At 39.5% G+C, this 25,520-nt stretch overlaps 1 protein-coding gene and 1 long non-coding RNA gene across 6 annotated transcripts; one reads left to right on the forward strand and one right to left on the reverse strand.

Annotated features, from left to right (window-relative positions):
• Positions 1–996: 996 nt before the first annotated feature.
• Positions 997–9,743, forward strand: LOC102079897 (uncharacterized). Of its 3 annotated transcripts, XR_266217.3 has the most exons (4): positions 3,831–3,889; positions 4,675–5,046; positions 5,175–5,308; positions 8,648–9,743. It is a non-coding gene; the product is annotated as an uncharacterized LOC102079897 (long non-coding RNA). The 3 variants fall into 3 exon arrangements; XR_003220259.1 differs by lacking the exon at positions 3,831–3,889 and adding an exon at positions 997–1,026 and having other exon boundaries at positions 5,175–9,743; XR_003220258.1 differs by having other exon boundaries at positions 5,175–9,743.
• On the reverse strand, positions 9,464–23,011 carry cldn19 (claudin 19). 3 transcript variants are annotated; one of them, XM_005452261.3, is made up of 5 exons: positions 22,227–23,011; positions 16,011–16,175; positions 14,825–14,909; positions 12,969–13,115; positions 9,464–10,384 (listed from the first exon to the last, which is right to left on the reverse strand). In XM_005452261.3, exons 1-5 carry the CDS (start codon positions 22,447–22,449, stop codon positions 10,336–10,338), a joined length of 669 nt encoding a protein of 222 aa, XP_005452318.1. In that variant the 5' UTR covers positions 22,450–23,011; the 3' UTR covers positions 9,464–10,335. The 3 variants fall into 3 exon arrangements, with proteins under 3 accessions (XP_005452318.1, XP_005452319.1, XP_003446544.1); XM_005452262.3 differs by having other exon boundaries at positions 9,464–10,882; positions 22,227–23,009; XM_003446496.4 differs by lacking the exon at positions 9,464–10,384 and having other exon boundaries at positions 12,959–13,115; positions 22,227–23,010.
• Between the last annotated feature and the right edge of the window lie 2,509 nt (positions 23,012–25,520).

A 25,520-nucleotide genomic window follows, 5' to 3' on the forward strand; every position in this document is an offset into this window, starting at 1 on the left:
TCCGAGACACATTTGTAGATCCATCATTTTCTCTGCGTGCATTGAATTGCACAGACATACACTACAGGTCCTAAAGCACACTGTATTCACTTAAACTAGTGTGTGTTTGGGAATTCAACACTCAACTTTCCATTTATAAAAGGACGAAGCAATTGTTTCTTGTTTTTAAGTAGCACAGAAGGACTTTACGTCAACTAATCAGTTATATGATGGCCACAGACACACTCTAAACAGCAAAAAGTGCAAATACACGGCTTGGTGAAAGAAAAACTTGATAAATTTCTATTCCTATGTGGTGTTGACCAGTGTTGGTCAAGTTACTTGAAAAAAGTAATCAGTAACTAATTACTGATTACTTCCCCCCAAAAGTAATCCCGTTACTTTACTGATTACTTATTTTCAAAAGTAATTAATTACTTAGTTACTTAGTTACTTAGTTACTTTTTAAAAACACAATTTACAACCTGAATAGGTGATAAAGCGATAGATCTTTCAGCCCAATTCTACTTTTTCTGCATAATCCATCATACAAAATGTAATCAAATGGAAATGTCTCTTTTTAAAACTTGTTTTATTAGTTTTAATCTTTTAACTTTATGCATCAAGCAAAAATTAAATTATATGCAACATTCTCTGACTGGAAGAAATTTGTTTAACATTTAAACCTATTTTCTGCACATTCCAGCACATAAAATAAAATATTTTTTGTGTGTTTACACTCACTCTTTCAAATAGATGCAAGTAAAACACAGCAGAAAATAAATAAAGTCAAAGACTAGTTGCTCTATTTTCACCTGTAAAGCAGGACTGGGGTAGGCGGAGGTTTACCCTGGTGCAGGTGTGCCGCAGCGGTCAGTTGAAGACTCCGCGAGTTTCTCTGTGAATTTCCCATTAAAGTCGTAGCGCACTCGGCGCTTGCTTGGAAGTTAAGGGGGGGGTTTTTTCGCTGTAAAAAGAAGTTTTCTTCCCACGCACAACGGACGCTAATGTTTTTGTCACTTTTTATGGAATCAAACTCAAAATAAGGTCAGTACTTCCACGCTTTAAACGCTGCACGCTCATACTCTCTCCCGTACTTGATATATTATCCATTGTTGATCTGCAGACAGCTGTTGTCACGAACGTCGCACTCGCTTATGTCACTATCATGAGACATTCTTGCAAAAAACTCACGGTTTTAGTAACACAGTAACGCAGCGTTCCTACGGGAAAGTAACGGTAATCTAATTACCGTTTTTGCAATGGTAATCCCTTACATTACTCGTTATTTGAAAAAAGTAATCGAATCTCTGGTGTTGACACAGCCTGCACACATTTGGAGTGTGAAGAAGCTCCAGCCGGTTTGCTCTGCTGGCACTGCCTGTGGAAACGGCTGTCTCTTGGAGCAAGTCTCCGATCAAAGGGGATCAATTCCTCTGACCTTGTTTGAATCAAAGCGATGGACCTGTTCAGCTCTGCCTCAGCCTCCCATTTAGATGAGGCCTCATACACAAGGCAAACAGTGGTAATGATGATGAAGAATCAATAAGTGATTATGAGGCTTTAAGCCATATTGTTAGGAGATAGAGTAGGGTTGTGCAGGGAGAAGATTGGAACGAGGGAGCTGAAAGTGCCTGAAATAATACACACAATGAAGGAATACACACACACACACACACACACACGCACAGAAATTACCATGCAAAACCATGTTTGCGAAAACACACAATACAGCCAATATTCGCACAAGGACAAAAACTGTCAATATTCACAAGCACACACACAGACACACAAATGATTACTTACATTTAAACAGGGGAGTAAACACATGCACAGACACACACACACACACACACACACACACACACACACACACATATACAGCTGGTTAACAATCAATCTCTATGTTCAACTCCATTGCTAATGACCAGCCCAGCAGAAACTCTTGCAACCAAATCCTTGCGTTTTTATTAAAGTGCATATTATCTTCTATATGTATAAGACCTGAACTAATCTTTGTAAATTCTCTTTTTTTCACTTTTAATTATTGTGAAACCTATTAATTCTCCATATTAATATGCAAAGAGCTTTCTAGATTCAGTATACATCACTGAAAGTAATTATGGATGAGAGTTTTTCTTTTTGTTTTTTTCTCAAATGCCTAACAACTTAAATCCTCCCACTAAGGTGCAGTGTGGTAGGAAGACAAACACTGCCCTCTTCAGCTCGTCTACAACAGCTCCGGGGGGGCAGCTGGCATCCAGCCTGCTGTCATTTTCACTCTGCAATAATCCATGTGAACATTTCAATATTGCTCTGTCTGTTTCTTTTGTCTCGCACCCGATCTGCTTTCTCCCTGCTGCATTTGAATGTTTTCCTTTTTATCTTGTCATCTCAAAATAAATATCTCCCCACCACATCTGAGCACTATTAAATGGCAGAAAATGTCCTAAAATGAGACAGATTTTCTTTCTGTTTGAGGGGATAAGTATCTTTTTCCCCCCGCCTCTCAAGGCAAAGTTGAGACGAACAGGCAGTAGAACTTCACAAAGGATAAGCAGAGAGGAGAGCACAATAGAAAGTCAGTTGTGAAGGTCATGCATGGTTAATGCATTTAGATTCTTAATTTCAGCCCTTTGCCAAACCTCACTGACACGAGCCCACACCACTTAATTTTGGAATGATCGAGGGCAAAGACACTCAGTTGTGTGCACACTGTAGCGCTCTGCTTTTGCACCACGTTTCTCCCATTTTGCTCTTTTCTGGAAATGAACACAGAAACAGTCACTCTGAGAATCAGTCAGTGCTTTTCTGTGAGGCAAGTTTTTTTTTCTTTTTCAGTAGTTTCACACCACTGTTCATTACCCTCATGACAGCTGCAAGATTACTGTGATGTTTCTTTCCCCAAGATATATAAGGAAAGGCTGTTCCAAGACACAGGGAGATCATTTTAACAGTTGAAGAAATTTTGCTCATTAAAAGATAATGTAACTTCTTTCAAAACAGTGCCTTACGATGTTCAGTGCTTATGGAAGTTTTCAAAGCACTCTGAAAATCTTTTTTCTTGTACTTCCATCTTTGCTAAATTATAGTTGTGTATTATCTAAAGCTTAGAATAGCTTTAAAAAGGTCGTAATCATGCGCACTCGACTTTATTCATTGTTTAAAATTCATTGCTCACTGCAGAGAGAGATGTGTACTTCTGTGCTACTTTTATTCGTCTGATAATTGGTGGTTAGTTTTATATATAACTATATATAGTGGGGATATATTGGTTGGTATACTACATTAGATATAGTTATAGTTTGAACAATCCGGTTGTTCAGTCTGACGTCACTGGCCGTGTCTGGGCCTAAACTCCGCTGCAGGTCCATATATCAAACGATCACTGTGGCATTACTGAGAGTTGAAAAACTGTCTAAAGTCTTTCATCTTTAATAAAATGATCAGTGTTCTGCTCTACCAGGTGTAACAATTGAGTTTAACATCCAGGCATCCATGAAAATGGAATTTATGACATTTAACGGCGTTAGAAGTTAGCAGGAAGTTAGCTCGCTAGCTTCTATCTAAATACAATATAGCATGTCCTGACTGCGGGGTTTTGGAAAAAAAATTCAAACGTACAGCTCTGCTATAACTTCCAACATAAATGAAGACAGAAAACTAAACAGCAGTGACGTTTGTAGGGTTACTGAAGTTTGGCTAGCTGGTATATAATGATGTGCTACGTGACCGCTAGCGACACAGCTATGTTAGCATAACATAAACAAGCTAACTTTTTTTCCACTCGATAAAAGTTAACGTGAGTGTTCTCGGTGGTCAGGAACAAATGTAATCGCATGGCAGGATGCTGTAAAAGGACTAAACTTCAGCCAGGAGAACAAGTGAGATAATCCATCCACAATACGAGGTTAGTCATTCATATACTGCTACATGGGCTGTGCTGTAGTTACATCGTAAGGTTTTAAAAACTGAGCTTAAATAAATGATTAGCAGTAATAAAAGCCGAGGGAGGTCAACAGTGATCACTGACTGTTTTAGGAGCTTTTTGAGATTAAATAGAAGAAAATACAAAACATTAAACATGTTAACAACACAAAAGCCATATTAAACGCAGACTACTTTAGGCCCGGAAGTAGGATTCGTCACGTCATCACTGAACAACCGGATAGTTTTACTGGCTTTTCTTGCGCAGATTTATAAAGGTTTAGATTGACACCACCCACGTTTTTCAGTAAAGCATTAACAGTTACAACATTTGTTAACTCCAAACAGACACCAAAGAATAAAACTGCGACTGCAGAAATAATAAGAACATCTAGCAGTTTTTTTATGAACGGTGATGGGGGGGGAATTCCCGTGGACGATGTCTGGATCTTTTCTATGTAAAATGATTGCAGTAATGCATTAAAGTGATACATTACACCCAGTACAGAGGAACAGATGCTACAGTTTTACAGATGTATAGCAAGATTTGAAACTAGCTGTACCTTACAAAGCTACAACAACAAACATATTGACAGCATAATGTTGAGTATGTAGCCAGGATTATTAGCTTTAGGAGTTAGAATTTTAAGGGCTTTCTTTTAATTTAGTGTTTTACTTTGTGTTAATTAGTGCGATTATTTAACATTTGCAAAGTCACTTTTCTTTGGATTATTTTGATGATAAAGGTTGTTGCATTTTTTCTGCCAGCTAACCACAGGCGAGCCTGCTGCTGCTAATCGCTGCTGCTGGAAAGGACTGTTGGAGGGCAGGAACGCGTAGGCTGTTGGCACCAGGCTGCACTAGTGACAAACTCTGAGACAATGTTATTGAACGTCACATGTCTTGTGTTACTATTTGCAGTTTTATAACTTTTCCTTTGGTTAAGAAAGGAGCTAAAGAGGCACTTACCTCATTGGTCTTTGGGGAAAATGTGTTAGCCTATGGACGTCTGTCTGTGGACTACATGGATAGCCTGCCAGGCACACGTGATGTTGTTTTGCTCTTGTTTCAGGATCTTTGCAGGCATATCCAATCCAAAGGAAAAAAGAAAAAGGAGCCTTTACTGCTCATGAAGCTCAGGTACAGTTACAACAGCTGCTCTGGCAAAGTTCCAGAATAGATGTTACAAAGGCTCCAACAACATTAAAGTCATTAGTTGTTAGCAGAGATGTCCTGCTATGTGACTTTTTCCTCTCTTTTTCCCACAGTTAACATGATAGTGATGAGATTACCATTGGTGGGGATGTGCGTGTTGACTTTGGCCTCTGTCCCAATCATGATACCCCGCTTCAAGTGCACTGCACTGATTCCTGGTGTGCCAGATCGGTGCAGGCTGCTGCAGGTCTCTAGCACCCTCTGTCTGTTTGGAGGCTGGTACTGCAGACACTCTGCTCTTGAAAAACAGTCCTAATCAGATCCAGCCAGAAGCAGTTTGTCTGGCTTGTGGTTTTCTTCTCAGTGGATGACTATTTCTCATATCATTCAGTGCTTAAAACACATTTCACAGTTGAGTTAGTTTTCTCTTCTGACAGTCTGAACTCAAATCTGTGGATTGGTTTGGCATGTATGGGTGTGTTTCTCTCGGGTGCTTGTGGTACAGGGAGCCTGTTGTAGTATGGAGCGGATACTTACACTAAATACAGACAGGAAGTAGGTGTCATCACATGGTCACACTATAGGATTTTATCAGGGTTTTCAACTTTAACAATCACTTGCATTACAAGTGTAAATGTACATAACCCCCACACTTTGGAGATGCACCTACGGATCCTGTAAAATCATAAAGCTGAAAGTTTCGTCTAGTGAGGATTGCCTCATTTACCTATTCTGCTAATATTGCCATTCACAAAGGCCGAGAATATCATCTACTATTACAAATAGTTCTCCCGTCTTAAAACTACAGCATATATTGCACTATATATAAAAGTGCCCAAAAACATCACTTTTTTTAAACTAACAAATGCATTTCTTTGACTTGAGCTCACGCTGTAATAGGAGCAATTTGAATTATTAAACCGGTCCTCAGCTCCTGGGTCTGTGTCATTCACAGTGTGCTTTGCTGCCAGACACAAAGTGAAGCTCACAGACAGACCTGCCAAGTCAAGCTAAAATAACTTTAAAGAGCTTTGGTCCAGTTAGAGACTGAGCTCGCAGGCGGATGAATTCACAGAAAAAGGTTTCATAGAGGGTGAGAATACCAGCCGGTAGCATGAGTTTAATGGTGCTAACAAACGATTGTTTAAGAAATCCAGACTCAAGGTAGGGTGTTCCTTTGAAACAGCGGTTTCAAAGGAACATCCTGAATTTTTGATAATGCCATCCCTGAAAGAAATGGGGAGGATAATAGATAAAACTTTTTTTTTCAATCCCGTAAGGCATATTCAAACGTTTATAGTCTACTTTATCTTCTGATTGATTGGTGTCTTGCAGATGCCTTGAATAACATTTCAGCTTGGACTCTCGTAGTGGTTGATGGTGGGAAGTGTGGTATTGCTGTCTGACTTCAGCCATAATGGCCGTCATATACTCATATCAGAGACTCCCTTAACCAGAAAACAACATGCCATCTTCACACTACAACTACAAGACTTAAATTTAAAGATGCAAACCTTATTGTGATTAACAACCTCTTCATCAGCGCTCTACCTGTCTACAAACATTCACTGGAGCTGTTGTTGAACACCCCGCTGCTGCTCGGTACAGTGTTGATATCCACTTTTATCTTCTTCCTCAGTATGAATGGTGAGGCTCACTATGAAAACATGTTTTATTGTTGTAATGATGTTTGCAGTTAGGCAATTAAAGAGATGGTTTCCATTTTCACATTCCTGAATTACCACATTTTTCAAGTCCCAATCAAACACATGTGTGAGGCACCATCCATCATTCGGAGTACTAAGTGGGAAAACGCATTCCTGTGTTTACTATAATTCTTTGGTTATTACTGCAAACTTCAGTTCATTGGGTTCATCATGTAACCTCTGTACTGTGCCTAAATTAATAAGTAGGTCAGTGAAGATTTATGTCAGATAAGAAGCAGACAATAAGTCATCTCATAAACTTGGCAGGAAAATGCCAAACACGCACAGTTATACACATGTTTATTGTGAGTTTTATGAACGTGCTATAATTCACATAAAACTGCTCCTGTACATACACAGCTGAGGCAAATGTTTCTGTGTGTTTTTGCATTTTGTGAATGGGATACAGACCGCACAGCCACAGGTAGTGTTCGTGCATCCGTAAATGCCAGGCACGTGTTAGATTTCACGTCCGCGTTCTGCTCTCACAACTTCTCTCCTCAGTGTGTGTGTTTTACCTCAAACTGCACTATTCTGCTTCCCTACACAAGCTCATGATCCAGCTGTCGTTCTGCAGCTTTAACAAAAGAATGTTATCTTTTACGAGCCTGTCACTACTTAAGGGGTTCAGTTGCTCTGCATTGTTATTGTTGTTGTAGGTCTCTGCATGTCGTTTTACACATGCATACATTTGTTCAAGAAAGTACATTTCCTACTTAATAACAACCTCACATCCATGCATGTGTGGAAGGTTTATGACCATTTCAACCCTTTGAGGTCATCATTGAGCCAACATGAAAAGTAATTCCCCCAATCATAATGGTTTGAATGATTTAACTTTTATCTTGGGAATTGGCAAGGCTCAAAGTTGCGGGATATGGCAGATAGTCAGGTGTCTTTCAAAATATCACCTCTGCTTTTTGGAGTTACTGAGCTGAACTTTTCTGTCATGATTGCTGATGGCAGCTTTAGGGAGAATTTGAAAAAAATATCTGACTATCAATAGGATTTGCTATGAGATACAGAGTCCAAGAAGTTTCTTCTTTTGGTGAGAGAAGGTTTAGTGTTCTGTTAGCTCTTAGTATTTAGTATTCTAAGTAAGCTGTCTTTGTTTTGCACTTAAACTTGTCAAGTTTATGGATTACCTTGCTAGCAAAGCTTGCTAAAGTTAGCAGATAGTTAAAGTGAATTTTGGTCCCAAAATATACACTTTCATACTTGGATATTTAATTTTTCAGCAGTGGATTGTATTGGTCATATTAAAGAAAAGGCGCAAGCCATCTCCACAATCTTCTCTATGGAGAATTAGTTTTAACTGGTGTGTTAGGTTAGAAAAATGCTTTTGTTCTTAGCAAAAATCAGATCTAGGCATTCTTGATTTACTTTTTCTTTCATCAGTCTTTTCTGCAGTCTTTTGCCCTGTGCAGCTTGGCAAGAAAACAAGATTGACCAAAACATGAACAAAGGCTATTACACAGTTTAGCTCTCCTGTGTTACCTCTGTGAATGACTTCACTGGTCACGAGTAATATCCAAAGCCATCCTTTGGGGCCAATGCAAGAACTGCAGATCAAGTGGAGGTTGGGATGGTGGATGGGCATGAAGCACACAGGATTTAATGTTGTCTGCAGATTACCACAATTACATTCACAGATTGACTTTTTATTATTAACAACCAAAAAATCGTAACAATTGTTCAGTACTGAAAACCATAATCTTTCTATAAGTTTACCATATCATGCTGGCTCCTTGCAGATACTCCATCATCCAGATAATGACTGATTGTTAGACCTCTCTGCATTGAATCATACTTGTTATTAATTTCTGGCTCTCTTCCACAGCATGTCTTTTATCCTGTCTTCCTTCTGTCTCCCCAACCAGTTGCGGCAGATGGCCCCACCCCTCCCAGGTTTCTTCCAGTTGAAAGGGAGTTTTTCCTTCCCACTGTCGCCAAGGTGCTTGCTCATAGGGGGTCATATGATTGTTGGGTTTTTCTCTGTATGTATTATTGAGCCTTGAGGGGACTGTTGTTGGGATTTGGCGCTGTATAATTGAATTGAATTGAATTGAATTGAATTGAATTGTTAGCGAGTAGCAGCATTCCTGTCTGGTGATTTGGTTGAAAGAGACAAAATCTGGAAGGCTGCCATTTGGATATGCTAACCCAGAGAGCCAAAATCTTATATGAGCTTTGGCTAAAATTTACTGGGTATATTTCTCCAAAATCATAACTGTGAAGTTTGTACCTGCTGTTTAAGAAAACACTTAATCTTCACAGAAAGCAAAAGCAAAATAAACAACAAAAAAACAGAACAATTAGTAATGTTTACAGACATGTGGATATTGTATTAAAATAGTACTTGAAAAAGCATGACCCTCGCTCTTATCCTGTTCAAGTAATTTAAAAATGAGTAATTCTAGCCAAGATCACAATTTAAAATGTTTTCTAGCTCAAACTCTACAACACCAGACATTCTCAGAGGTGGACTCGCAAGGTTAACTTGCTCAGCACAGCTCCAACAAGGCTTCAGTCCAATGGAGCAGAAGTGGAATTCCACATCTGCAATTATTGAACAACAGGGTGTAAAAGAAGGATTTGAGCTGGAATGGAGGAATGAGTGGGGGTAGTGGGCAAAAAGTCAGGCAAGGGTGAAAAGTAGGGAAACAACTGATAAAGTACAGAGTCATAGCCAAATCCATTTTTCCATCTCTGTTTACTTCATTCTAAAGGAAACAGACAGGTATACAGGTAAATGAGATGATACACGGCATGAAGGAGGTAAATATTAGAGAAAAAGAATGGCATGGTAAATAAATGCAGGCATTTTAACTCTCAGCAAACTGGCATTCCTTAGTACAGGAGACAGCACACAATACAGTACGTCCTTAAGAGTCAATAATACGATGACTCTTCCATTCACACAAAATCATATTGGCACCTGACGATACACAATGGGTGCACTTGGTATATCCTCAATCCACACTACTTGGAAACAGGCACAGAGTTTACAGTGGCATAAGGCAACACGTGGCAGATCTATCATGTATATGTCCTTTTTGTTCATAAGTGGTACTGTAGAGTAGCTTCACATTCGTTTTTTGAACTCCAACAATAGAAACAAAGGGAAACATAAGTCCTTGCAGAGGAACTGTGGACACACATCCCTCAGATGGGATGGAAAACAGAATTCACATACATGTGTGCAAACGTGTGTTATAAGGCACTGTAGTAAAACATTATATGTAGTAAAAAAAAAAAAAAGGAGTAAAGTTGGTGGTATATACACCTGGGTTTTTTAACATGTTATAGAAAACATACCCTGAATGACTGTCTCTCCCAATGTCAACAACACAGATGAGGATGTCAAACCCCCCTAAGTACATCTAATTCATAAAACGTTTCCCCAAACAATTTCATTAATCTCAACAAAGATTAATATATGTTGTTGCAATATGCTTGAGTGTTTGCTGTTCATAAATTCATTCTTGTCTGTTTTGAATTTCTCAGTGAAAGGGTTTTGTCTGTTGACAGAATTTAAACCATGGTAGGGCCAGAAGACTCTCCCAAACTACAAGTACTGCTCCCTTTTCTCTGGTGGGGTACTTTTAACATTTGGTCTGCAATTCAAAAGGGAAAAAAGACATGTTTCAGTCAAAGTACAGTCACAGCGACAAGAAAAAAACCTCACATTTACCAAAACAGAGGTCATAGGCTATAAGTGAAACTACGAATCAGCACAACAGTATGTTTCAGTTTATTGTTAACTTTGCACCAATATTTGGACAGAAGGGGGAACAGGAGGTGTAGCAGAGGGTTGATATCTTATTTCTTAAAGAAAACATCTGACCACATGAGTCCATATTTACAGAGAAGGCTCAGAGACGGAGAGGGGGTCGGAAGAAGACAGTACACCTTGGTTCCCATTAAAAGTGATAAGGTGCAGATGTATTATTGAGTAAAAGGAAATCATCTACAAGAGGTCCAAATTGGGAGGTAAAGAGGTAACAGGAAATGAAGGGGGGATGGGGAGACAGTGGTGGGACAGTCGGAAAGTCCTCGATAAAAAGGCGGGGGCTGATCAGTCAGGGAAACTAGTTTCACTCAACAACTCTGCCCTGAATTAGAGGAGAGAAGAAGACAGTCAGGATAAGACACATCAAGAACTCTCAGATTCCCACCATGTTAGAGAGCCAGAGGGATGACTGAGATGTTAGCTGACAGGTTTGAGAATCAGTGTTACATGGAAGTTGGCTAGCACTGTTCAGGTTAAAATAAAACATTTACCCTACAGAATGACCAATAAAGGTGGGCAGAAACATAAAGAGTCAATGAACAGCTATACTGTAGTCTGGGGTGATGTGGAACTGTCTTAAACCTGCATTCTTTGCCACAAGAGACATACTCGAAGCTGCAAAAAAATAAAAGTCTTCCCTCTATAGAGGTGTCTGGGGAAAGGGCTTTCAGACTTGACCTCTGTAAACACTTGTTTGTTGGCTTTATAGGCCTAGTTGCTCATTTCCAATCATATAGAAATGGGGAGATGTCACAGTCGCTACCGACAGCAGAGCAGAGATGCTTGACATCCCATTGACATCTCATTTTATTTAGTACAAGTACAAAGAATTTCCTATGGACCTTCACCGTCCCCCTGCCAAGTTTGAGAATAATAGAGCTCTCTACAAATAAGTCTCTTCTAAGAAGAGAAGCCATGTAACTGGGAAATGGGGCAACTGGGACCTATTCTAAGAAAAGTTAATGGCTTTTTTATGTGGAACAGTGATGGACCAACTCTTTTAGAAACATAAATGAGGGCAAAGTGATGTGGGAGCATGAAGGGAGAACTCAAGAGCCAATTTAGCAGCAGCTGAGTTTTAAAGGGTCTAATGTGGCGGTAGTTGCAAGTATCTATTGTGCTTCACCTTCAATGAGTAGTCAGTGGGTTGAAGACCACCTGTTTTTTCTATATGCAATCAACCAAACAGTGGCGTTAAATATGCTAAATTATAGATAGATAATAGTATGCTGGCATCTTTTAGCTTCTCAGTAAGATTATTCATGTGTGTGACATAACTTAGATCTTAGGCACTGGTTTAGTTATACAACAGCTTATGAGATGAGGGAGTGTATGAATCTGGAATGATGGTGTTAGTAAATGGAGCGTGATGATATGTGTCAATGAGAGTCTCCTCTTTCTCTTCGTGTGAGGTATAATGGAAGAGCGATAAACAGCAGCAGTCATACTCATTACACATCTAAACAAACACCTTTAACTAACAATTCACCCTCCACTCCTGCAGTTCAGATTGTGTCCCCGTGTGCGGTGTTCATCAAGTCCTTGTGGTGTAAAAAAGGACTGTGTAGTTTTATCTTATGTGAGAAATTTTCTCAGCTGTTAAAAAGATGGTTGTCCGGGGGCTTCATCACTTAGGAGGACACCAGACACGCCTGCTTCTTTACTGTCATTCATTATGTTTGTTTGAATAACACTCGACAGCTTAAATAAATAAATTAAGAACATAGAAATTCTTTGATTTATTTTGAATTCTATATTATAAAGATAGAACAGGTTTGGTGGTTTAGAGCTCTAAACTCTGGGAGTTACAAATTTAAATCATTTTTTTCTCATTTGCACACAGGGTCAGGCCTTGTCCCCTTACACACTTAACTGCAACAGTAGACTGTGAACATACGTGGCAATTTGGAGATAAAACACCAATGCAGCTCCAACCAGGAAGCACAGGACATGCTAGTAAAAGTTCAGCAAGTTTTGCAGTACTTCCTCAGATAAGAAATGCCCTTTAATTTGCTGTGTAACTTGCTCCAAACGTTTTTCTGTACCGTGCTTGAATTTGTGTTCATCATATCGCTGTACTTACCTCTTAAAGTACATTAAATCATGACATTAAAGCAGGAGATGTCAACTCACAATACAAGCTTAACACTTTCTACGTATAAGTTTGTACTTCTTTAGGTTCATAGCCACATACATCCTACTGGTAGCTAATATGCTCATATATGTACACCTTCATATGTTGTGTATTGCTGTATAAGAACAGAAGTGTCTTTGAGCTAAATGATTGCATGTGTGTATGCATGATAGTCTTTTTGTTAGATTTAGAAGGGAAAAAAGAGGGTGGTGCCAAGCGTGTCCTCTGCTCTCTGTTTGGGTGACTGCTGGAAGTGGTTGGGGTTTACACGTACTCCCTTGCTGTGGAAGGCTGTGATTGGCGGTAATATTGCTGTCCTCGCATATCTTCTTTGGAGCAGGAGCAGCACAGCAGAGAGCCACCCAGAACAGTCAGACTGGCTGCTGCCCATCCGACAAACAAGGCTGAGCCAAACTCATACCTGCACAGGAAATAAGATATAAACAAGGCATAAGGTGTAAATGCTGACATAAAAAGACATACACAAAAATAAAGGACAAATTGATGTTGAAGTATGGGCGATATAAAATGGATAAAAAATGTATTATTTTAATTATTAGATATTCAAGACTAACCACTAGCATACACATGTACCAGTGTAACAAAATGTTAATAATTACAGCTGCTTATTTCAGATAATTTTATTAGTCATAAGAGGAGCTTTACAGCTTTAATACTTGATAAAATTAACAACTACTGGTATTAAATGATTTGTTTTGTTGTTTTTCCTTTTTTTTCATAACTGGGAACTATTAGCATCGCACGTTGATCATATTTATAAGCCAAAATCAGCAAATATTTGGAAATGATGTTGCAAAATTAATCACATATTTATCATATTTATCAGCCATTATTAGCAACTATTAGCAACTATTTTAGTAATAACTTACAACAGTTTACAGCTGAACACATTTATCTTTTTAACAGCAACCAGTAACACTGGCTATTTTAGACGTATATATCATACAGATATTAGCAGCTGAAACTGGTCGTGTCTGCAACTAATCCTAAATCCAACAGCAGTTAGACTCCATAACTCCTCAGTCACGATGTCATAAGTCAATGGACACTGTGAACATCCATGGTCACCACTTCATGCGTAATAGACCTTCTATGTGTATGGACGTGTGCAGGTATATATGTACATACATATGTATAAATATGTATATTTAGTGTGTGCATGTGTGTGTGTACATGTCTATACATAGGAATAGTAGTGGTACAATAGTTATGTTAAGCTATATAGTTTATGTCTTGCATATTTCCACAACCATATCCATAATCACATACTGTGTATGCTACCGTTGTATATAGTGTATTATCTTACTTATTTTTCATTGTTTGTACTTATTTGTATTTTTTGTATTTTCCTTCTGATATCTGTACCTGAGCTGAGGTAACACAAAAATTTCCCCGTCGTGGGATCAATAAAGTCTTATCTTATCTTATCTTATCTTAAATATTTTTATTGGCCACATCTAGGTGGTTTTTGTAAACAGAACACATTAAGTTTAACAGTAATTTGACTGCAGAATCTTTGTCACTGGCTGTAGTTCCAGTTTATCACATCATGTTAATTGTCCCTCAAACCTTTGAGATGAAGTCTGCTTACTTATGCCTGTTTCTTTTATGTACAACAAAACCTCTTGACTAGTCTAAAATATGACATTTTCAAATATACAAACAAACAAACAAAATAAGAAGACTGAGCACAAATACAAGCAAGAGAGTGATAACTGAAAACTTTCCACAGAGTTAGATCAACTAAACAGTCTTACTGTGAGATGTCTTTTATTCAGGCTATTTAGTGTCTCCCACCTCTGCATTTTTTCTTTTCAACAACATTTTAAAGAAAGATTAAACTATTGCACACATTGCAATCTCATTATATGATATTGTGATATTTATTTGAGATCTGATCTGATACTTGCAACTGTAAATATTTACATACCTAAAAATCCATGAAATATATGGTCTGCAGTTGAAGTCATTAATAATGATGACTGTAATCACAGCAGCTTTTTATTATTTGAGTGGCATGTAAAGTAGAATGTACATTACAGTACATTTGCTCTTTAAATGAAGAGATTAAACCCTCAGCTCAAACAGAATGGAGTATGATTCACATACCTGGCATTGGGTGGTGTATTTGGGTTAAAGAACTGATAGGACACCTGAGTGGCATACCAGGACACAGAAACCAGTGTGCATAAACCTGCGGAGGGAGAAACAGGTAAGGACCATGCTACCTGCAGAACTTCTCTGATGACACTACAGGAACTGGAGTACAGGGAGCGGGCAAGGTGCTTTGCAGAGTGGTCTGGCAGAAATCACCTCTTTCTGAAAGTCAGTGAGACATAGGAACTTCTTCTTCTAGGGGAAAACACTACAACTAAGCCCAGGAGATGTCTCATGGGTGAGGAAGTTGAAACAACGGATGGCTACAGGTTCTTACGTGTTCACCTGAAGGAAAGACTGGAATGAAGGATCAACAGCGATGCTGTGTACAAGAATGGGGTGGAATGTGTGGAAGCTCAGATCCTTCAGTGTAAACAGCAACATGTTCTTCTCCCAGTCTGTGGAAGTAGGTGTGATCTACTTTGCTGTTGTCTGCTGAAGGCAGCATCAGTGCAAGAGATGGTAGCAGAAACTAATTCACAAGTCTGGAATCATCGTTGTCCAAAATGTGGACATGTTGAGTCAATGAAGGATAGGAGGTGAGTGAACACACTGCTTTCCATCATGGACAGTCCATGGCAGCTGCTCTTTTCCACACTGCAGAGGCACCAGAACTTGTTCTCCCTCAGACTTTTTCAGCACCACTGTCATTAAGAATGCTTAAAGAAATCACACACACACACACACATATATATATATATATATATATATATATATATATATATATATATATATATATATATATATATATACATACATATATATATATATATGGGTATATGTGTGTGTGTGTGTGTGTGTAGAGATGCACGTACACTGCTTTTGACAGAAATTTCTCGGTCATTTTTTTATTTCTTTTTATTTTATTTTATCTATTAGTTTACTACACTAATTAATTCTGTTGCTACAACACACCAATGACTTGGCTTAGTAAATCCTTGTTTAGTTTAATTTCTTCCCTTGGGATTGTGGTCTGAGGTCAAGAGCTAATGCCTCGAAAATGACCACTTCCTGTTTACAGCAGGGACTCTAATTACCCAGAAGACCCCTACTGCAAGAAAAATGCCAGACCACTCTTGCTAAATGCATTGAATAGCGTATTTTTATGCTGGCAAATGAAGCAAAACAGCAGTCACACCTGCAAGCAGAAAGAGTGCTCCTCCGGTCATAGCGATGCGGGTCTTGGTGGCTGGGTTGTTATCTCCCACCTTGGTACACTTCATGCCCACCACGCTGACGATGATCCCAATAAAGCCCAGCAGTACTGACACCACCATAAGGGCCCGGCATGTCTGGATGTGGACTAGATAAAAAAGAGGGCAGGAAAGAGATAAAACATGAAGTAGAGAATGTAGAAGTGGTGAGGAGATGAGAAAACAGAAAAGAAAAGAGTCTTTCAGCCCATCATTTGGAAAGACACAAATATTTCTAAACATGAAAGTGAAAACTGAGGGGAATGAAGCTATACATGCCATGCAGGGTTGATGGGAGACCACATGCATTTATGACAGACAGATCATTAGGGAGAGTCCACCACTGTCCTACTTTTCCAAGCAGGGTAGTTCCAGAGGTGACTTTACTGGCCAAACTCTGGAACTGTAAATGATCCTTCAAATCTTTTCCACATCATTCCACTGTGGTTTTGCCGTCTCTAAAATCGAATGCTCTGCCCACACAGGCCTCAGCGCACACATAACTTAGTGGGAGGAACATATTTACACATATTTACACACATATGTGTAAGAGCACAATATGAGCACAGACACATTGACTGTAGGTGGAACTGACTCAGATGAAAGTCTCTCTCTGGCTCACACTGACTGTAGGAGGCCCCACTTTACATGTTTCAAACAGTGGGATTAGTGTGGCTTTGTCACAAAGAAAGATTGTTTTCGCGGGGCCGTCGCCACAGCAATGTGAGTGTACTGCCTCAACAACAGCCACTCAAAGACACGTTAAAGGCAAAGCAATGCTGAGCGCCTAATAATACTGTCAAAATACTGATGGAGCGTGCCTTATTTACAGCAAGCGAGGGGATTGTTGAAATCCCAGCGGCGGTTGAAAACATGGAAATTCCAGCATCTCGATTGTGATATCTGACAAAGCTGACAAATATGGTAATTAAAGTAAACAGGGGGATTTTTCATAGAGGTTTCACAGCCAAGATCACAGGCATCACTTTCAAAAAACGGTAGCCAGTGTTGTGTTTGCATGTCCCAGGAAACACGCTGAACAGAAAACAATTCAACAGAGTCAGCAAACTCATTTATGTACATTTTTTAGTGTTGCCCCTTTGTTAGCTTTTACAGCTCCAGGACACATTAAAAAAAAATCCCATTATGCACTCACTATATTCCAGGACCTTTGAAATATATCATTTTATTTATCTCCTGAAAACATTGTGGATGTTACTAGGTAAGAAAAAAAAAAGAACTGTTGGTTATTACTAAACTACCAATATTACTATTGGTAGTTTTTTTATTGTGAACCAACAATATGATGATAATTTATAACAGTAGGTCAGTGGCGGATTTGTGGACATTGTCTGGTGGTAGTTGTAATGTTTCTGCTGATGACTATATTGGTTCGTAAATGGTTACTAAGTATTTAGTTTCCTTTTATTCTTGGACAGTCTTGACTTGGTTTGGTTCAGCATACGGCCAAAGTTAGGGGTGTTGGTCTCACTATTCCCACAGCACTGGCGTTGAATCTTCAAAGCGCACGTGCCTGAAGCATCAATAGTTGATCCCCCAGGAATGAGAACAGGTCAGAAATTAAACCTTTATCACAAAATTGTTGATTATGGTATAGCATAAAAAAAGGAAATGCAAGGATTTAATTGTTATATAATTGTCATAATCTCTAGCACATTAAGGCGACTGTTGTTGTGATTTGTCGCTCTATAAATAAAACTGAAGTGAATCTTGTCAGCTGCAATATGATACACAATACAATATACCATATGTTAAAATTAAGGCAATTTTCTTATTATACAAACTATAATTTTACAAATAAACATAATGTAGAACTTTAATAATGACTTGTAAATATTATCAGTTATTTCAGTATTTCTTAACATTAACATTTAACTTTAAATGTACCCTTATTACACTTTGGTTAATATTATAAGTTCTTACTGAATAGTTTGATGTGTAGTAAGGATTTCAAGAACTGTGTCAGAAAAAGTGTTTGTTGACTTGTTCTACTGTTAACAAATGCCAGTCAAATCTGATGAAATAAATGTCTTTTCTCAAAACAAGGTATTAATTTTTTCTTTGCTGTAGTACTTCTATGATTTTTACCAATATCCTTGCTGTTGCAGAATCCTCTCAAAGATTTCGTATCACAATTCTCTGAGTTCTGTACCCCCGCTTTCTACCACATTTTCGCTGAATAAACTGTAAGTTCAAAAAGAGCAGTTGAGTATCAGCCTGAGATGGAAGCTAAAGTCACCGTTTGTCATTGTGACAGAAATACACACACCATCATTCATGGTGCAGCAGTGAAGCAGCATTTCAAAAGCTGATCTGAAGGGACTTATGAAGGGGGAACAATCTTTGAAGTCTGATTTATGGCTCCATCGCTCCTTTTGATGGAGTATCTGAATGGTCTTCCAAAGAGAGAGGTTTGAAAATTTTTCGTGTTTTTTGCTGTTGTTTTTCATTCACTGTGGACATTCCTGGTGTGCGGGGGTTTAGGCTAATGACTCCACTGACCGGTTTTCCTTGGTGAGACTAGAAGAAGGGATTGAAAGTGAGAAAGAGAGTTGGTTGAAGGCTGGCTCACCCACCCACTAGGTTCCCTTTTTCCACTGCTAAGATTGGCAGTACCAGCCACAACCTTTCAGTGAGTGTATGTGAGTTTGATGTGTGTGTGTGTGTGTGTGTGTGTGTGTGTGTGTGTGTGCGGGGGGGGGGGGTATGTGTGTAGGCTCTGTAAGGTCCCATTGTGAGGTCACTTGAGTCTATTTTGTACAGACTGGCTCTTTGCCTGCTCGGTGCCTTACACTTACAGTTTAGTCCTCCAATGTAATTTCAACTCAAAGAATAAACTTCTGTTTCTCTTGACCCTTTAGTCTTTTCTTTTCAGTGTATACCAGTTAAATTAATTTGTCAATGCCAAAAATAAATTGCACAAGAAGAAGCATTATTTGTTTACTAAATATCATTATTAGTGTCTGTGTGAGTCCACACACACACACACTGCAAGACCTCATTGGCTGTTTTGGATGCATACTAAATATTTGAAATTATTGTCCTACAAAACCATTTTTTGCTATGTCTCACTCACAACTTGTTTATTTATTCTAAACAGTGTGAACCTTTTGTAAACCATGATTTTTTTTTTTACTCAGCATAGATTACTGTAGTTCAAGACAACTGCTAATTACATCTGCATGACTCTTATCTGATACCGCCCTTACATGTGCATACAAGTTAAGCATAAGGTGTGGAGGGCAGAAGCAAGCCCCCAGCTCAGATCAGAGGATGCATCAATGACAACCCTTGTGAGTAAGTCAGATAAAGTATCAAAAGAAGAGCTAGCATGGAGGTGGGTTGCAAAGTAGCTTGCTTTGCAGAATTTTAATTCTGTTCCATTCACTTGTATTTATATAGCACCGGATCCCAACAACAGATGTCTTAAGTTGCTTAATATTGTAAGGTGAAAACCCTACAATAATACAGAGAAACCCCAACTATCAGACAGCCATCTATGAGCAATCACTTTGACGACAGTGGGAAGGAAAAACTCCAGTTTAACAGGAAGAAACCTCTGGCAGAACCAGGCTCAGGGAGGGGTGGCCATCTGCCACGACCAGTTGGGGGTGTGTTAGCAGCTCTGATAGGATTTTCCAAATGGATGTGTAGAATGGTATCAGCTGAGCCATCAGCTGATGTGGGCTGACGTAGTAATCAGCTGATTTGCAAGAATCGCTACTGAGCTGAGCTGACTTTGTGGCCTACCAGAACTTACACAAACAGAAAGTGGAAAGGAAAGTAGCTCCCACCTGGATGTCAAACTAGTGTCCTGACCGACAGTTTTATGATGGACATTTTAGCCTTTTTACAACACATGTATTTGTATTTTTAGAGACATAGTTCAAGAATCATGGAGGGTGCAAAGCATGGGGACAGATGGGTATACATGTCAAATAATTTGGAAAGACACATTATTGGTTTTGATCTTAAAAGAAATACAAGAATCTAATACAAGAACATTTCTACCTAACTGGCCATTGATAAAGTAGGTTTGGCTGACCAAAGGTGCATACATTTCAAGATGTATTGTATAATAGAAACATTTTACTATGAATAGTGTCTTCAGAAACTCATTGTCAAGTTCGATTTATAAAGCAGACTTAACCTTTTACATGAATGTCTAGCATCCACAGGATGCAACTATGCCTTTTATGTCAAATGTGCAAGAAGTTGCTATTTAGTGCGACACACAGATTGGCAGAGGCAGGTCGATATGTCTTCAATGTCACGCTCAGATTTTACTGGATGCAAAGAGCTGTCCTTTCAGCACCACCATCCTCCTTCACCTCATCTGGCAAATAACAGCCGTCTGTTATTTTGACCACCGTCTTCTTTTTGAGCAAAATGCTCAGTAAACCTGAGGCACTTTCCACCACATTTGCTTGGCCACATCAGCACAGTCTAGTGAACAATTATACCCGCCGTCACATGCTGCTCCTGCTGCGAACATACCCAGGCGAGATGAGCTCCTTCAGACCTATTTGTGCCTGATCAAACCAATACCCGAGATTCCGACCTGACCCAGGACATGTGATTAAATCAGTTCTGTTTCATAGTCTGGGGAAAAATCTAAATAAAGCAGGGATTGTTCAAGAACGTTTTATTCTGTAATCATTGGGTATGTTATCCTAGTCCTAACCCTGTCCCCTGTTTGTAGATGCTGGTAATCTGCTGCATGTTAACATCTAAAGAGTTTTATAAATGTATCACCTGTTTATAAGATTTAAATGGAAAGCTTGGAACATAAAATCTGTCTTGCCAAATGACTGTATAGTCTTTATTTGAAAAGTAACATCTTCTAGTTTCTGCATAATTGTCTATTTAGCAAAATCCAACAATAACTCGAGGAGACTCGATGGATGTTAAGAGGTTAACGGACAAGTGGAACAATGTGCTCGTGTGGGGACGATAGAGCACATTCTGGGAATATCTCTGGACTTTAGCTCAACAACTACCCTTTTCTTCTCCTAACGGCCTCTATTCATGCCCAAAGACAATACACTGTTCTTATTGCTGCAAGGAACCAAAGGAGATGGGAGATCAGCTCGGACGCCCCATCACAACAATCGCCATCAGAAAATGTGTTGATATTAGGACTCACAGAACCGCCAAAATGTTTGCAAAGTGCCTCATTTGTTGTTCCAAGGAAAGCGTGCCACAGCAGTAACCACAGAGAAAAACAAATGAATTGTATTGTGAAAGTGCCTTCTGACCAAGCCTCCCCCCCTTAACACCCGCTAGTCTTTCATTAGAATCTCTAATAGGATAATTTAAGCAGACAGTAGATAGATGGATTCATATAATCTGTGTGCCTTTAATTATGAGTCACTAGGTCCAGCTTACAGATTGGAGATGACAAGAGACTCGTATTCTGAGCTAATTTACGTCCGAACCCCACATTCCTCACCCCCTCCTACTCATCACACTCTATGCATGGTGTTTTGGAGTTCTAATAAAGAAACTAAGCTGTAATGAAGATGTGAACAGCAGCATTTGAAGTAAGATTTATAGCTTGCATGTTTATTGCATCCCAGTTAGCATTTAGCACTCAGGGAGTTGTTTTTCTTCTGTTTTTGCTGCTGATTAATGGCAAAAGTCAGCACACATGAATGGGTCATACTATAATAATTGTTGTCATGTGTAGTGTACCACAAAAGATGTTTCCTGAGAAGATTTTGTATAACAAAGCAGAACAAAAGGTTGACAAATATTACGGTAATTAAAAATATAAAATAAAATAAGGAAAGTAGTTTGAAAGAAAGGAAGGAGTGTGCTTGAAAAGAAAAAGAGGTTTATCAGCGCATTAGCAGTTTAATTGAATTTTGCTCGTGCCCTTTCGTCATCTGAGTAATTACACATTGAATATAACTTCACAGTCACCCCAAAAAACATCCAACATTGTAAGATGTGCATGTTGATCCAACAGAATCAAACCTGAAAATCTTTTACAATGAACATGCACTTCAAACAGAAATGATACCTAACATCGATCATAATGGATTTCTTAAAAGACAGGGACATCATTGTGAGTAGGAAAAGTGCAAGCTGCTACGAGATCCTTGGGTTTTAGGAGCAAATTCAAATGTGGTACTCACTGTCCAGCGAGAGCATGGAGTCAAAGATCTTGCACTGCACCTGTCCCGTACTCTGTGAGGCACAGCTCATCCACAGCCCCTCGTACAGACCCACGGCCGTGATGATGGCATCGCCGGCGTACGATGACTGCTTCCACTGGGGCAAGGCAGTTGTGGAGATGATGCCAATCCAGCCACCCAACGCCAGAAAGTAACCCAACAACTGTAGACCTGAGTTAGCCATCCTTCTCTAACACTGTCTCTCTGTTTTCTGTCTTGATTTGTTCTTTCTCTCCCTGCTTGACTTGCAACAGCTTCTAACTCCTCCTAATGCGTCGCCCTTTCTTTGCGTGGTCTCTGTGGGCACACTTGCTACTTGTCTTGCTTTTCTTGCCACTATCTGGTCCCTCTGAGCATCTCCTTGTGCTCTTCTGCTCCAATTTGCATTTGTAGAACTCTCCTCTGTCTCCTTGTCTCTAACACTCTCTTTTTCCTCTCCACGTCCTTGCCTGGTTTTTCTGCCCCTCAGTGAGGACAACGAGTTGATCTCTTCAGATCAGGAATCTCTCGTCTGATTTCTTGATCCCTGTGAGGTTCAGTCAAAGTGAAGAAAGAGTTTCTGGTCAGCAGTTCAGTTCATCAAGCATTGCCGCTGGGCTGCCTCACACTCTGCATGACTTCCTCCGGGCTCTCTCTTTCTGTCTTTCTCTCAGTTGCTTGCTAACTTTCACTCCACTACAGTCTTTCTATCTACTCCAGGCTCAAGTGGCACAATGAGGGGTAGAAGGAAAAAATGGGAAAAAAGAAAAAAGAAACATGTGGACACAACAAGCTAACCGTGGAGGGATGAATAAATGGGTTGGTTCTGATTGGACTGTGTTGTAGCAACGCCTTCTGGGAGGGAGGAGGAAAGGGTTGATAGAGGAGAGTAAGAGCTGTTTCAAACAGAGACAGAAAGAAAAAGCAAAAAGATCTGGCTTTGGAGGGAAAACACCATAGGTGGAGTCAGAATTAGGCAATTCTTATAAGACTGTGCTAATCCAACTGGGGAATTCCAAAATAAGACGAATCAGTGCATGGTACATGTGCTGATTCTTTAAAAGTCTACCACCTCAGTTGGAGGTGTGGAGAAGGTTGCAATGAAGCGCAACAAATGTACATAAATCAGCCTCCAAACAATGCAGAGCCTGTAAAGAGCATGTCACATCCAGACAGGCTCTCTGCAAATTATGGGCCGCCGAGGCAAGCCTCCCCTTATCACCATGGCAACCCCAATAAATGAAGAGAGAGAAAAGAGCGCGAGAGAGTTCAGCCAACTGTACATCCTTACCAGCTGTAAATGGAAGACACACTCCGGCCCTTTGTGTGTGTGGAGAGTGCAGGAACCCGTTTTTCCCATAGCTGCATGCCCTATCAGCTGTCCTTCAACTCGCCTCATTAAATTAGCTTCAGTTCACTCCAGACTAAATAATTCTATTCTGCCAATTAGAGTGTCGACACACTGAGAGACATGGCCAGTTTCTCACATCTATAAGAGACATGTCTCACCCCCACCCTGCTCTGACACTCACACACACGCACTGTCTACATAGTAAACATGTTCTGGTCAGTATCCTCAAAGTTGTTTTTGAGGGGACTTAAAGTCACCTAAGAACAAAGAGTAGATTGCAAGATGTTCTACTTTAATGAAAATTGCCTTTTCTTCACATCCTCTCCAGCTTGTCTTTTTGTGTGTAACGTCTACCTCTCCTACCAAGTCAGCCTTGAACTTGAGTTACAACAGCATCAAAAACATGTGAACTTGCATGTGACCTAACTAAAACCACTGACCTTTTGCTGAACACACCTTCACAGACCCTTACATGGAGAGCTACAACCTTCCCCACTTTATCATCCCTTAGGGGATTTTCTCATCATCGCTATTTGTGTAGATCTGGCTGTGCGAACATGACTGTGACTGTTGTGTGTTTTAATGAGAGGTTTCACATATGAGGGTGAGTTCTGGTTCGAGCACAGAGATGATCCAGAGGTTGAGAGGCAAGAAGAGATGAAAGAGAGACAAAACAAGTGCTCAGGGTCATGTGTAGTGGGGTGGTAAAGAGGGGGCTTTAGTGAGGCTTTGAAGACCCTTCTGATTTTGAATCATAACAACAGACCGTTGCTGGTGAGGTTACAGAAGTACAAGTAAAACTAAAAGTCGGCTGAGCATTGTTTGAATTTGAAACATATTGCTTTCAGAATTCACAACATATATATATATATATATATATATATATATATATACCATTAATGAAAAAAAAACTAGTAATTCAGTATATTCAAGTAGTCACCTGACCTCGTTTTTTGAAAAACTACCCCAGACCATAATACTGCATTTGTACGGTAAATGTGATGGCACGATGGGTGCATTACCTCATCAACCTTTCTTACCTTACCGTAATGCACTGATCATTCTGCAGGATGGTAAATCTAGACTCTGACCAGATGACCTTTTACTTTAGAGTTCAATACTTCCAAGCAAATTGAAGCTTTTTGTACAATTAGCCTCACTGTTAACTTTCTTAAGGCTATACAGTTGTTTAGTTCAATGGAGTTATTTTGTGTTTTTAAGATATCAGTACTATTTCATGTAATGATGCATCAGTGGAGCCGAAGTAGATGGAACAAAGACCACTGGTAGTTGATTTTTCTGCATCAGTCATGTCCTTTCACTGCGGGTTGAAACACTCATGAGCTGCTCTAAGAAATAAATTATTAAAACATGAGATTATGCAGATATTAGTGAATGTGTTGCGAAACAAACAAAGTCCATTACCCAGTTTCATTTCACCTCAGGATCCCTGTACAATCAGCATGACCTCTAGCCCTCATCATTGTGGACAGACCCCTTCATTGCTCTCTGCTCTTACCTCTTTGATGCGATTCTCCCTAAACACGAAACCACCAAACGTGGTTAGCAATGTCTCGTACCCACGCACACACAATTAAAACATCAGGGGCCAATCAGATTAGCCAGTGTTACCATTGCTGTGTGAAGCACATGCGGACATGTAAACAGTATTGGAGGAGAATTAGGCAACTCAACAGGCAGGTCATGGATTACTGTATGTGAGAAAAGTCATTGTTCAGTGAAGCAGACTCTCTTTGATGTCACATAAAGGAAAACTACATGTCAAGAAAATACTACAAAACTGGGAATACTTGGGATGCGAGCTTGTACACGAATTAGAAGTATTCCCAGAGAGCCTGTAGTCCTCTCCAGTACTTTATAATTACAGAATGTCAAACCTTTCCTGTTAATGGTTTTTACTCACA

The sequence above is a fragment of the Oreochromis niloticus genome, linkage group LG5 (assembly GCF_001858045.2).
Source record: "Oreochromis niloticus isolate F11D_XX linkage group LG5, O_niloticus_UMD_NMBU, whole genome shotgun sequence".
Lineage (NCBI taxonomy): Eukaryota > Metazoa > Chordata > Actinopteri > Cichliformes > Cichlidae > Oreochromis > Oreochromis niloticus.